The sequence below is a fragment of the Halichoerus grypus genome, chromosome 9 (assembly GCF_964656455.1).
Source record: "Halichoerus grypus chromosome 9, mHalGry1.hap1.1, whole genome shotgun sequence".
Taxonomy (NCBI): domain Eukaryota; kingdom Metazoa; phylum Chordata; class Mammalia; order Carnivora; family Phocidae; genus Halichoerus; species Halichoerus grypus.
Window position 1 is genome coordinate 44214416 of NC_135720.1, and position 15274 is coordinate 44229689.

At 35.4% G+C, this 15274-nt stretch overlaps 1 protein-coding gene across 5 annotated transcripts in view; it reads left to right on the forward strand.

Annotated features, from left to right (window-relative positions):
• GOPC (golgi associated PDZ and coiled-coil motif containing) overlaps positions 1–15274 on the forward strand; it is a 42362-nt gene that overhangs the window by 14318 nt on the left and 12770 nt on the right. For 4 of the 5 annotated variants that reach the window (XR_013441138.1, XM_078054819.1, XM_078054817.1 and 1 more), the window contains exons 2-5: positions 6541–6705; positions 8244–8267; positions 11405–11580; positions 12641–12806. Coding sequence is in view for 4 of the 5 variants with exons in the window: in XM_078054819.1 (XP_077910945.1) it covers positions 6541–6705; positions 8244–8267; positions 11405–11580; positions 12641–12806 (531 nt within the window). In the remaining variant the exon portion in view is untranslated. The remainder of the gene's footprint in view (positions 1–6540; positions 6706–8243; positions 8268–11404; positions 11581–12640; positions 12807–15274) is intronic. The other variant, XM_078054818.1, reaches the window with a different exon arrangement.

Below are 15274 nucleotides of genomic sequence, written 5' to 3' on the forward strand. Positions count from 1 at the left end.
AATTAAGACTGTATTTAACATAGTTTTTAACTGTTTTAGATTTTGCTTTTTTTTTTTTTTTAAAGATTTTATTTATTTATTCATAAGAGACAGAGAGAGAGAGGCAGAGGGAGAAGCAGGCCCCCCGCCGAGCAGGGAGCCCGATGTGGGACTCAATCCCAGGACCCTGGGATCATGACCTGAGCCGAAGGCAGACGCCCAACCATCTGAGCCACCCAGGCGCCCTCAATTTTGCTTTTTAAAGCATTTTTGGGATATTGCTTGAAAATTTAAGTAAGAGTTGAAGGTTGAAATCAGCTGTTTCCTTTAAACTTTCACTCTTTACTAGTTCTAGTGTTCCCAAAGTAAGACAGTCAGGTGAAAAATACTCAGGCTTTTTTATGGTCAGGCTGATTTTGAGTCTGTTACTTATTAGCTATGTGATTTGGGGCAAATCATTTAAACTCTGACTTCCCGTTTCCTTAAGTATTAAGAAAGAAGTTGGAGAGTAGGAATTACAGATAATGTATGGTGTGTATATGCCTGCCATATGGTATATAGATGCTTGCTTTGTGGTAGCTGTGAATATTGTTAGTAAGTTAAACATATGTATTGTAACTATAGAAACACATTTTTTTCTCCTTATGGCCAGCTGCTTGATAACACTTCCACTGCCTTGCCCTGTGAGTAATTGGGTTGAAAGTGCTGTTTTGCTGCTGAGCAGTTGGGTAGCCCTGGATATAAAAACAATTTTGATTGGCCTTGGTTTCATTATGTAAATAGTAATTGTCATCATTATTGTCTTTATGTTCTCTAAGATCTCTTTAAATTCTAAAATTTGGTGATATTAGGAAGGTAACCATTAAATAAAATATGGGAATTTCTAATCTTGACATAAAATTTATCAATGACTGTTTTCTTAGCAGCTAAAATGCTTACATCATGGACAAGAAACGAGGAGGAGCAGAGAGACTGGGCTTCGAATTTTAATATCTGCATCTTCTCTTTGTAAAGGACTTTTACTTATTTTTTAAGTTGGTCAACTTCTTGAGAAATTATTCGACTTAAGAATCCGTGTTTGTAATAGGCCACATTGAAAACACCTGTGTACTACCCTGTTTTCCTTGCCCTTTTAAAATTATAATCATTTCTGACTTAAATATTCGTCTGCCAAATTAATTAATGAACACCACTTATGCCTCTTCTTTCTTAACTCTAGGAGTTTTACTCAGTTATTAGTAACTCATGAAATTTTTGGTTTGGGACCACCAGACACTATATGCCTATTGAAACACATAGTATACCCCTTGTCACAAAGATTTAATTAAGTAAATCTAATTAAACCTTAAAAAAAAATTTTTTTTTTAAATTTTTAAGTTCTCTCTACACTAGCATGGGGCTCAAACTCACACAACCACAGGATCAAGAGTCACGTGCTCTACTGAGTGAGCCAGCCAGGCACCCCTAATTAAACCTTTAGATCTAACTACCAGTTATAGATCTACATAGAGGAATATATTCCAGATCTGCAGAGAGGAATGTATTAGACAACACTATAAAGAAATAGTCAGACAAATGCAGAATGAAAGTCACAGTAATGAGAAAAGAGGTAAGAGTTGTGATAGATTAAATGGCTTATTTTAAACTATTTCTGGGTGTAGGTTCATTTTAGTATAAGTTTCATACTGCTCAAAAAGAATGTATAGTATTCAAATATTTGTTTTCCTTTTGTGATTACTTTGTTTCAAAGACTATAGAAACCTATAGGGTTTTGAGTTTTTGGGTTTTGTTTTTTGTTTTTTTTGACTAAGAAGGACTTTCCAGACAAAGCCTATTTTTAAAGATTTTATTTATTTATTTGAGATAGAGTGTGAGAGAGAGAGCACGAGGTGGGGGGAAGAGGGAAAAGGAGAAGCAGACTCCCCGCTGAGCAGGGAGCCCAATGTGGGGCTTGATCCCAGGACCCTGAGATCATGACCTGAGCCGAAGGCAGACGTTTAACTGACTAAGCCGCCCAGGCACCCCAAGACTTATTTGTACTTTAAAGGAGCAATCTTCAAGTTGTATTGAACATTGTCTAGTAAAAGGTGATTTTAAATGTTTATAGTTTTTTTGGTAGGCATATTTTTTGTTAAATGGAAGAAAATCTATAACACATTTATCATACATGTAAGTTTTTTTTTTCTTTTCTAAGTTTTTCAGTTAGGAGTATTTGTGAAAGATACTGTGTGAAAACTGTTACATACCGTTTTAGAAGGCAACGGAAATGAAGTCCTACTTTAATATCTTGCATATGTTTATTATATTTAAAGAACAGAGTCGACTACTAGCATAATTATTTCTTTTAGCATCTAAATCTTTTTTTTTAAAAACCTGAAGTATAGTTGACACAATGTTACATTAGTTTCAGGTGTACAGCATAATGATTCAACAACTCTCTATGCTCTGCTCTGCTCAGCATAAGTGTAGCAATCCTCTTTCACCATACAGTGCTACTATAATACCATTGATTATATTCCCTATGCTGTACCTTTCATCCTGTGACTTACTCATTCTATAAGTGAAGGCCTGTACCTTTCATTCTCCTTCACCCTTTTTTGCCCATTCACCTACTCATAATGTGTGTGTGTGTGTGTGTGTGTGTGTGTGTGTTTGGAGGAAGGGGGAGAGAGAGTGTGCTTGCAAGAATAAGAAAAAAATAGATAATCCTGTAGAAAAATAGGCAAGAGACTTGATAGGCACTTCACAAAACAGAATATCCACATGGCCAATAAACATGAAAAGGGTGATTAACCTTATTAGTAATGAAGAATTAGTAAATAAGATTACTAAATAATTAGTAATTACTAATTAATTACTAAGATTAGTAATCAAGAAGGTTTAATTAAAATCATGATGGAATTCCACTGTATTCCTACCAGAATAGCTAAAAGTAAAAAGATTGACAATGCCAAGTGAAGGCAAGGATGTGAAGCTGAGTTTTCATAAATGGTGGGCATGTCAGTTACACAATCACTTGGAAAACTGGCCTTATTTACCAAGGTTTAACGTATTCATACACTGTAAACCAGCAGTTTCCCTCCTAGATATATACTCAACAGAACTGTTTTCCATATATACCAAAAGACAGGTTCATACCAATATCAATTTAATAGTCAAAAACTGGAAAACAGCATAAATATCCATCAAAAAGAATGAAAATGATAAATTTTGGTATATTCATTTAGTGAATACTATGTAGTAGTGAAAATGAATGAGCTGTAGCTGTACAAAACATGAATGAATCTCATAAACATAATCTTAAGGCAAAGGCCAGGCATGAGTGAATGCATACCATATGATTCTATTTATGTTATATTCAAAAACAGGCAAAACTAGCTGTGATGTTAGAATTCAGGGTATTACTCTAACGGTTATGTCTGTGGATAAAGGGGAGGTAATGATTGGGAAAGAGCCACAAGGAGAGTCCTCGAGTGTTAGTACTGTCCTATTTCTTTATCTAGGTGGTAGTTAAATAGATAAGTTTATTTTCTGGAATTCATTATGTGTGTACTTCTCTGATGTAAGTTATACATGAATAAAAATATTATAAAAAGGGATGAGGAAGTTCTTCTGATATGGAGTGATCTCTAAGAAGTAACACAAGATGCAACAGTGTTTATATTATGAAACATTTTGGTTTATATTTATAGCATGCCACCTCTTTTCTTCTACCTCTGGTTGTTACCCAAGCCCCAGTCCTTGGCCATCTGTTTTCCCTCTAATTCAGTCTTAGGATATAAATTCCTATCTCTGTGTTCCTTGTGCCAACCCTAGTCCCAATTTATCACTTGTTTTTTTTTTTATTTTCAACATTCCGTGGGATAGTTCCTGTTGATTATATCATGGCTGACACAAAAATCAAACATGTCTAAAACTTAATTCATCTGTCTTCCTCCCTCTTGTCTACATAAGCTACCATCCTGATCTTACTATTTCCTTCAATGGCTTCACTATTCTCTAAGCTTGAAATATTTGTCATTGTTGATCTAATTTTCCACTGGACATCCAATCTGTGTTGCCAACAATTTCCTTTCAGCATTGTGAAATGCTTTATTTCCATTTACAAAGTTACCATTATAACATCATTTGGAAAGCTCCAATAGGGTGTTGCTAATGTCCCTATCTTCACCTTTCCTGCAAATAACATGTCGCTAAAATGTCAATTGAAGAAAATGTTTCAAAGTTATACAGTGATGATGGTTGCATAACTCTATGAATATGCTAAAAACTGCTCAATCATACACCTTAAAAGAGTGCATTTTATGGTACAGGAATTATATCTCAATAAAGCGTCATTAAAACAAAACCAAAAACATCATTGAGAGCATGCAGTGATTTCCAGTGGGATTAGATCTCAGTTTTGGTCTTTCATCCAGAGCTAGTCATTTATCCAGTTTCACTTTCCTATCCAGTCTTGGGCATTCTGTCAATAGAGAACTTCTCTGAGTAGTCTAAACTCCTTGATAATAACATCTTCATACTCTAGTAAGTGCTTTCATGTATAAGATTAATAATCTTAGGAGAATAGTCAAAGCCATGGATATTATCCCTGTTTTAAAATTGGGGAAACCAGCGAAGACAGTGATTTATCTGGAAGTACAGGGCTAGTCTTAGAATTCATTTCAACTTAAAGATATTTATTGAACATCTTTTATGTACTAGGTACTGATTGGTGCAATTGGTAGAGATGTATTTCAGTCCTTTGGTCACTGTACCCAGAGAATTTACCTAAGTTGCTTCAGGTTTCTCTCTGCTTCTGCTAGTCTTCTTTCCATCTCTGGACTGCTTTACTACTTTTTTTTTTTTAATTAAAGATTTTATTTATTTATTTGACAGAGAGAGACACAGCGAGAGAGGGAACACAAGCAGGGGGAGTGGGAGAGGGAGAAGCAGGCTTCTCGTGGAGCAGGAGCCTGATGCGGGGCTCGATCCCAGGACCCTGGGATCATGACCTGAGCCGAAGGCAGATGCTTAGTGACTGAGCCACCCAGGCGCCCCTGCTTTACTACTTCTGTTTTGTCCTTGTCATTTAACTTCAAAGCACTTCTGAACTCGCTTTCCCTCACTAACCCTCTTTAAGCCTTCCTTTGCTTTGAATTCCTTGGGATGACCAATTCTAAATATATCTGTAACTTGCCACATTTTTCTTTAGTTGGCTTGCATTTATATCACCTCAGTTGATAAGAAAGCTTTTCCAAGACATAAATAGTTATCATCTATAATTTTAAACATATTTTCCACAATTCTTTTCTCACTGAGTTGGCATAGTTCTGAGCCCCTTGATGCTTAGTACAATTATGTTGAATTAAATAGAAAACTCAGGCCTTTTTTTTAATTTAATTTTATTATGTTAATCACCATACATTACACCATTAGTTTTTGATGTAGTGTTCCATGATTCATTGTTTGCGTATAACACCCAGTGCTCCATTCAATACATGCCCTCTTTAATACCCATCACCAGGCTTGAACTTTAATCTGTTGACCACTTAGGAAGACCAGACCCACAAGAAACACATCCTGTGCACAATTGTAGAACACATTAATTGTGAAAATTAAAACTTCAGCTTGAATGGATAAGTGGTTCCGAGGAGTTGTTCTGCTATAGCAGAACTGTAGCTTACAGTTAACTCTGATATTTAGGCCCATTGTGACCTCAGTGGCTCCTACCTTAGCACCTGAAATAATTACTTGATAATGGGTTGGTTGATATGGGCTAGTATTCTCTGGGGTGGCCACTTGCCTCTCCTTTGATATACCATTAATGTTAGTGGACTACTGGGGCACACATGTTATCTCTAAGGATGATGAGCCATCCCATATGTTTATATTTTCATAAACTTTGTAGGTAAAGGTGAAACAGTGAAAAGCCTTCTTCAAGTAAGCGAAGTAAAATGGAAATAGCATTCTGTGTTATTAGGAGATACTGTTTTTTTTTTTTGTTTTTTTTTTTTTTTTAAATTTTTTTTTTTTTTTAAGATTTTATTTGCAAGAGAGAGAATGAGAGACAGAGAGCACGAGAGGGAGGAGGGTCAGAGGGAGAAGCAGACTCCCCGCTGAGCAGGGAGCCCGATGTGGGACTCGATCCCGGGACTCCAGGATCATGACCTGAGCCGAAGGCAGTCGCTTAACCAACTGAGCCACCCAGGCGCCCCAGGAGATACTGTTTATGGGGGTGCCTGGCTGGCTCAGTTGGAAGGGCATGGGACTCTTGATCTCAGGATTTTGAGTATGAGCCCCACATTGGGTGTAGAGATTATAAACAAACAAACAAACTTTATTTTAAAAAAAGGAGATACTCTTTCCGGTAGAGTTGGTTCTCTTGCCACTCAGATATCTTACGTGTGCTATTGAATTTATGACTGCTTAGTTGGATGTCTTATAACTCAGTTCATCTATTCATTCTGGTGTTCATCTGTTCATTTTAAAGGTAGTCTTTCTGTGTCATCTTTGAATAATTATTAGAGTCAAAATAAAGAAAATTAGCTTACTTGATGTTTTTCATTGTTGTTTTATAAGGCTCAGTTGGTGGATCTGAAATCTGAACTGACAGAGACCCAGGCAGAGAAAGTTGTGTTGGAGAAAGAAGTCCACGATCAGCTTTTACAGCTGCACTCTATCCAGCTTCAGCTCCATGCTAAAACTGGTCAGAGTGTTGACTCTGGTACCATTAAGGCAAAACTGGTAAGTAGTTTAGAAGGTAACATATACTTCCATGTATTTTAGAGGGTGAAGAGGACAGTTTTTAATGAGGCTTTGAATATAGAAGATAATATGTGCTCATTGTGGGAAATTTAGAAAACGCAGAAAATGTAAAGATCTTTATGATCATCCACAGTCTCATCCCCTAGGGGTGAGAAGTGATAATACCAATAGGCAGTTGATACTTAGAATAGGATTTTCCTATTTGAAAGTATCTGTGTAAATATATTTAAAAGATATTTGTGATTATAACATGTAAACTTTTTTTTTTTTTTTTTCCTATTGGATCAGTTAGGATTAAGTTCGGCTGCATATAACAGAAATCCAAATAACACTGGGATTATTCTTGATTAGTACAAATTATTTTCTCCCAAGTCCCGAGATAGGTAGTCTGGAGCTGATATGATAGCCCTATAGATAACTAGGTATATCGGTGCTTTTTGTTGTTGTGCTCTGCCATTTTTAGCTCATGGTTTCCGTCCTTAGGATTTCTTCATTGCAGGCAGGAAGAAGGAAGAATCTAAGAAAAGGGCAAAAGGATGCTTCCAGGCTGCATTAGCCTTCTTTAAAGAACTTTTCATGAAATCCTCCTCAGCGATTTTTGCCCATCCAGTTAGCCATCTCATTGGCAATCCCGGCTTGCATTTCAGCCTTTTAGTTGGTGACATGGCCACTTCCAGTCAAACTGGAGTTCTGTTAATAAGGAAGAAGGGGAAAATGGAATTAGGTGCCAACCAGGAGTACATTTTTCTGTGGCTCTTATAAGCATTTTTCCTGCCACTGAACATTCTGTGATGTTTGTATAATACTCATTATATACATTTTCCATAATTAACCTTTGCCCTCTTAATACAGGTTGTTTAAGTAGAAAATTTTTTAAAGTTTCATTTCAGCTTAATCTCCTGTGTATTTATTGTGCACTCAGTGCCAGACACTTTGCTGACCATAGGGGACACAGCAATAAGACAGATACAGCTTGGGAGAGGCAGGAGATGAAATGATGATGATGATAGTCATACATTTTTAAGTTTTACTTGATTTCAGTTAATTTCATTTGACTGGTTTCTAATACTGATGTTAGAATTTATTTAATTGAATATTTACATTCTCCTTAAACCTTTTAATTTCAGAAATTCTATGAATCTAAGTTAGTAACGTTTAACTGAAATGAGTCAGATTTCTCGAGGCTTCTTTGGGATGTTTGATGTTAACATTGAGAAACAATGTACTTTTTCACTAGAAAAGAATTTACTTGAAGTTTTAACATTAGATCTGAAACAGGGTGCTGTAGTGGAAAGGCACGGAACCAGGTAGGTTGACTAATTTTGGTGAAACAAAAAGTTTTAATCTAACACTACGTAGTTACTGTTGCTTATGGATTTGCAAATATATTTGTTCTAATGAACTTTACCCAAATGATATTCAGCATACGGGAATTTTCCTTATAATGATTATACCACTAGATAAATTCATTTGTTTGATATTTTTCTAATTATCAAACTTTTTTCTTATATCTTAAGTCTGTCCCCTCTGTGGAGGAGTTGGTAAGTATGTTATTTCTGTTTTGCTTTAATATGTCATGCTGAAGTGTTCTTAGTGTCTTACTTGCGTATTACATGTTGTTACTTTGTATTTGGAAATGATGTTCATGATGATAGTTTTTTAATCTGCCAGTACCTGAAAAGTTCAGTTGGTGGCCCATTGCTCTCTTCTCACTACATGTTGTTAAAGATTTTTCTTTTGTTTGTGATTTGTAACCATTATTTGCAGAATCCATCAATTATTGACAACTTCTGAGCCTTGTAATTTGCTCAAACCTCTACTTCAAAAGAGCAATTGGTTTTCCCACTTGAGTATTTGGAAGATACATTAAGCAGACCTAGCTTTTTCCTCTTTTCCTATTTGAGTTTATCCCGAGAGAAAGAATGTGCATGTTGGTTTCTTATTCATCCACTGCATGTATTATAACTTTTTAGTAGCAGTCTTGGAATAATTGTGTGGCATTTGAAACAACTGAATTTTGAAACTCTTTACCAGAACTTATTTTAGAAAATAACAATATATAATTTCTTAATAATCAGGTTCCAGTTTGTCTTATGGCTTTATTTCTTCGGAAAATAATGCTGTTTGGCTCTCTGAATACAAAATGAGCTTCTTGCTTATTACCTATTAAGCAGGTTAACTGAAGATACATATGTTTTCTTTAAAACTGAAAGTGATGAATTTCAGTTTTCTTAGTCCTATTCGTGCTTGCAGAGTTATTTTCAGGCCGGAGTGTTTGTCAGATTCATTAGGGGTTTGAATCATGAAAGCAAAATGGTGACTTAATATGTGTTTCTCACATTTCATAAACATTGTATAAATAGCTCATCAAAGTAATTGTAAGTAGATAATTCTCAACGTAAAGTTTATTTAGTCCATAGACCAAAGAATACTTGGTCTTCTGGGAACTCTTTTTCTGAAAAACAGCATCTGAAAAACACATCCAAACTGTGGGGTTTTTTGGAACTGCTACTTGCCTTTTAGAAAATAGGTTCTGAAATAAATTACGATTTTAGTAATTCCGAAGTTGTTGAAAAAGGAGGATTCTAAATTATTAGTTCTTAAAATTCTTGAAAAACAATATTTAGAAATTATGGTCTAATGGTTATATTTTTTTACAGAAGTTGAAAAGGCCTGCTAATTAATCTTCCTCTGTTTATAATAACAAATATTTTTAATCAAAGAGGTGATAAATACATCTACCACTTGGTAATTACTCATTTTAGCTTGTATTTTTTTGTGTGTGTTTAAGTGGTACTCACTGCCTTGTATTTGAATATATCATATATTGGTGTTTAGCTGTATCATTTATTGATATACTGTTGTCAAAAGAGTAGACCAAAGCAGACAGTTAAATTAGTACCAAAATATATTCCAGAACTGTTAGAAGTTTGTTTAAATTTGTTTCTCAGCTTTTTAATATCCAGAATAAAAAGGGAAATAATTACAATAATCAGTACCCATACAATAGAAACAGTATCACTTGGAATTTGCTCAAGAGAAACGTTTTTTTCTGGTGCTCAGCTAGATCTTTATTTAAGTCTCACAAAGTGGACATGAACAGTGTCTTCCACATCTCGTCAACAAGTACAGCCACATTTTCACAAGATTTATAGATTCCGTGTATCAGTGAGTCAGTAAAAGCAGTTCTGTAAGGCAGTGAAAACACTTATGCTCAGGACAAATGGAAGTTTACAGTGTTTGGATAGTTTTCTTGATCCAAAAATAACACTCAAAATATCTATCAGGGCCCTTATTCAACTCTCAGAAGAGTTTTGTTTAGCCACAGAGTTTGTGTGTGTATTTGAATTTGACTGCCTTTAGGCAAGATTTTGTACCTTCCATTTTCCACTCTACTTTGTCTTATATCGGCCTATCTGTCCTGTCCTTGGGTCCTGAAGGCATTTACATTCGTCACCCCTGACTTACAGGAATAGACACACTGTACTTTATACTTTTAAGGTAAATTGAACATTATTTCTCATGTGTAAGCTTATGGTAAAAATTGGATGGCAAAGATCTTGAGGTTTTATACTCTGGCTAACACCTGTAATTCACATATATGGATTATCTACCAAGTGGAGCATAGGATGGCATCCTTTTATGAGAGCTAAAAATGGATGCCCATTCTACCTCATAGAAGGCAGGTGAGGCCCTGTTTTCCTCTGCAAACATTCATTTTAACTTCACTCACTTTGACATATGGACAGATAGATGAATCAGATCCCCAAATTCAGTGATAATCTACACCATAGATATGCTTAAGTAGAGAATTTTTTTTAATGTGTCAGTGTTTCAATGCATTTGTTACCAGCATTGTTCCATGACCATCAAACATTCTTTAAAAAATTGGAGTATCTGTTCTAATTTAAACAGTGTAAGTTTCTTATAGTCCTCTAACGTAAATTAGCTATAGGATCTATATATGTAACTGAAGGATTTTGACTTGTTTATAGAATTGTTGCATTAGGGATACCTGGGTGGCTCAGTCGGTTAAGCGTCTGCCTTCGGCTCATGTCATGATCCCAGGGTCCTGGGATCGAGTCCCGCATCAGGCTCCTTGCTCAGCAGGGAGCGTGCTTCTCCATCTGCCTGCCACTCTCCCTGCTTTTGCTCTCTCTCTAATAAATAAATAAAATCTTTAAAAAATAAAATAATTAAAAACAACAAAAACAACAGCAAAAAAGAATTTTTGCATTAAAGTTAATTAAATCTTCGGGTACAACCACCAGAGTGATTATTTTTATTTTAGTCTAGTTTCTGGAGTCATTTTTAGAAAGTAAATAGAGAGCAGATGCATTCATTGAAACCACTCCTATTAGTATATGATGACATGAGCTTAGAGAAGACTAATTCTCTTAGTATCCTCGGTGTCAGAGTACCCCAAAGCATAGAATTATCGTATGTGGAAGTGGTCCCAACACCTTCTGGTACTAGTTAAAAAGAATTGGATCCAAATCTTTGCTTGTGTGTCCCATTTTATGGAAATGAAGTGGTAACTCTTATCATATGCTTTCATTGTTGGTATTGTAGACTGTGTGCGCTTTTATGTATTTTGAGGAACATGGTCTGTTGCCAAAAAGCCTTAAAAGTATTTTCCTTACATTGTGTTTTTTTGTTTTTTTTTTAATTAAAATAGGAGAGAGAACTTGAAGCAAACAAAAAAGAAAAAATGAAAGAAGCTCAACTTGAAGCTGAAGTGAAGTTGTTGAGAAAAGAGAATGAAGCCCTTCGTAGACATATAGCTGTTCTCCAGGCTGAAGTTTATGGGGCAAGACTGGCTGCCAAGTACTTGGATAAGGAACTAGCAGGAAGGTGTGTAAAAGATGAGTACGTTGTACTCTTAGGTAACAAATTGGATATTTAATGAGGTTGACTCTTAACCTCTTGTGGTAAATGAAACATTAATCTTTAAGAGATATTTTACAGTTGGTTATAGCTTGCTGTTGTTAACTTAATATTGATAGCATTATATATTGCAGATTTATTTAGCCATACTACATAAGTATTTCTGGTTTATACACACACACACACACACACACACACACACACACACACACACACTGATAGGAACTTATTTTGAAATGCTAATAACGCTAGATCTGCACTTTTCAGCCATTTCCTGCCTTGAAACCATAAAAGATGATGTTCACATGTACAGCATGACTTCCGTAAGGAATTCTTTCTGTGATCATTGAAGCGTAATCTTTCTTGAACTTCCAGACACATTGGAATGACAGTGACTTTATCATAATAATAAAAAGTTCTGCTTGCATTAATTTTTTACAGTTAATTATTCACAGACTTTGGTGATTTATTATTTTTGGTAAATAATAAATTTTTACTCATTGTTTTGACATCACATTAAGAACTGATGTGGAGCAAATAAAAATAATTTATATCATGTTGAAGTGCACATTTTCTAATAACTTTTGCCATATTTGAAATAATCATTTTATAAAAAGAAATTATCATTAAAAGAAATGTTTTTGTACAGTTAGACTCTTGTAAAGACCTAGTATTCAGTAGTATCTGTTTGTTGACCTACCCTGATTGTGTGCAAGACATGAAACACATTCATTGACATTAGTCTCAAAAATTGTTTTTAGATGTATTTGAATTAAGGATATGATTAGAAAAGGTCTCATTCATTCTTTTTTTAAAAAAACTAGTTCTCTCTCGAAGACATCTGTTTTTTTCAGACTTTGGTATTTTACAAATCTGAGAGACCTCAGGAGGTTCCTGAAGGTATTAGTTTTATTACTAACAGGTTTATGCAGAAGCTACTGTGTTCAGTAATTTTTTTGAATTCTCTCTGTAATAAAAATTATAATAATGAAAAACTAACTGAATTTACTCTTTTCTCAATATAAAGGGTCCAACAAATACAATTACTAGGACGAGATATGAAGGGACCAGCTCATGATAAGCTCTGGAACCAGCTGGAAGCTGAAATACATTTGCATCGTCACAAAACCGTGATCAGAGCCTGTAGAGGACGTAATGACCTGAAGCGACCAATGCAGGCCCCTCCAGGCCACGTATGTCTGCTTCATTACTGTTTCTCACTCCACCTCTTCCTTTTTCCTGTAGTCAGAAGTCCTTTCAATGTTTTTTATTCTAGTGGTATTTAAAACCATTATTTAAAAAAGGGAAAGTGGAATTAAACGTATTTAGAACAGATACATAAAGTTCTTGGTTGACTTACCCTGAAATGCCCTGAAAGTGATATTTCTGAAAACTGAACTATTGCTAGCAAATACATATTGCTCATACTTTGGCTCATATTTCAGAATTCTCCTGGATCATGATTAGGCATGTTTAAAAAAAATTTTTTAAGCTTAGCAGAGAACATGTGGTCATATTAATAAATTGGCAAGTATTTTGGGGGTAGTTCTTAAAGGAAATTTTTGGTAACTAGATTCAACTGTAGTTTCTGAATGAACATTTCCACCTGTTTGGTCTTGAATTAAGATGGAATTTGAGATCCGTGTCCATCTGTCTGCATCTGTAGCCACCATTGTACAAGAGCTTTTCTATCTGGGTAAATCTTTATTAAATTTCATTACTACAGCTGTCTGATAATATAAGCCTTTCCATAATAAAAGCCTGTCTGACTCCTTCCCGGTGGCTTACATATCTTAGTACCAGATAAACCGTGGCCTTAAACAAGTTCAAGTATTTGTTCCCTCTGCAAAGATTATTGTAAGAAGAATTGACATGTACATGAAGTTGGTGGGAGAAGAGTGGGGATTGCAATAAGCACTTACGCCATTGTCTTCTCTAGGACATTGGGGACCATTGGGGACCATTAAATTCCAAGCAGTGGCTAGATGGCAAAAGTTATTTCATGCTACCTAAAGGAGTGTGAACTTTAACCTGATAATCATGGGATTTTTTAATAAAATGGTGGACTCAAGATTTAACATAACTTTGACAAATTAATTTGGTATAGTGAAGAGGATATACCAGGAAGAGGGCCTAACTGGAGTCAAGAAGATACATGAGAAAGATACTGTAGTAACTTAGGGAGAAAGTGATGAATGTAGGGGAAGTATATTTGAGAGGAAGGGTAGGTTTGAGAGAATTAGAATCAAGAAGAGTTGGGGGCACCTGGTTGGCTCAGTCAGTAGAGCATGTGACTCTCAATCTCAGGGTCGTGAATTCAAGCCCCACGTTGGGCGTGGAGCCTACTTAAAAAAAAAAAAAAGAAGAATCAAGAAGACTTGGTGATTAACTGCTTTTGGGTATGTGGGTAAATGAGAAGGAAGAGTGTAGGTTTTTGGTGTGGGCTATTGAGTGGGATGATGGCATTCATTGATAAAGCAAATAGAGGAAAAGGAAGATTGAGGGGAAAATACGAGATTTGTTTTAGACATGTACTATTTGAGGTGCCATTGGGACAAACAAAATATATCCAGTTGGATATATGACTCTGGAATTTAGGAGAAGTCTGAGTTGAAGAAATATTAGGTAAATTATCTATTATAACCTAACCACGGAATTGATTAAATAACCCAGGGAAGTATATAGAAAATAAAAAGAATAGGAGGCCATGGATGGAGAGAAACTTCTATGGAGTGAGGGAAAGAAATGGATCACCAAAGGAGGGAGTCTGAAATGGAGCTGTCAGATACAATCCATCTAGTAAGGTAGTGTAGTAGAAACCAAGGGAAAGAGGGTTTCAGGAAGGGGGTAGTGAACAGTATCAGCTTTCTGCAAGGGTTAAATAGGATAGTGACTAAAAAGTATACATTAGATAGAGCCATGTTGGCTGCCAGGGACTGTAGAGAAGACAGTTTTAATAGAGCAGGTGGGGGCAAAACCCTAATTATGGTGACTGGAATAGTGAATGTGGGAGGCAAGGAACTAGGTATCGTAGGGATTAACTTTGTGTAAAGGTTAAGGAAAGATGAGGGAGGGTGGTAGCTAAAGAAGACAGCAGATAATTGAAGGGTTTTTATTTTGTTTTATGTTTTCACATGGTCAGTATTTAAAGCTGGAAGAGGCTTAGAATTTGTTTATATGCTGGACGGGGAGGAGCTTAGCAGAGAAGGAAAGAGTAAAGGTACCAGAGAAAGAATAATTTATGGACCAAAGTCCTTTGTTTAAGAGGTAGACTCCAGAGCTCAACAGAATGAAAAGTAATTAATGATCCAGTTAGCAGTTTGTTTTTTTAATTCTACAAATTAGTTAAAATGATGTAGATCTTTATGATATTTTCTAGTGAAAATAAACATTTTACTACTTTTATTTCTTGAAGATATTTGCTTACCAGTTAATTCCTGGCAATAGTTTCCTTTGTAATGTCCTACAATTTAAAAGGAGATGAATTAAAGAAACTGACAAAAGCGTGAGAAAATCATCCATCCGTTCGCTATATTAACAGAAAACTATTTTCATTTTTCCATTTTATCTGTTAAATTATTTTCTTAACACTTTACTGTGTATGCATTCCAGGAAATTAATGAAGATTTCTAAAAGTGAGTTATATAGCATGGGTTTACAT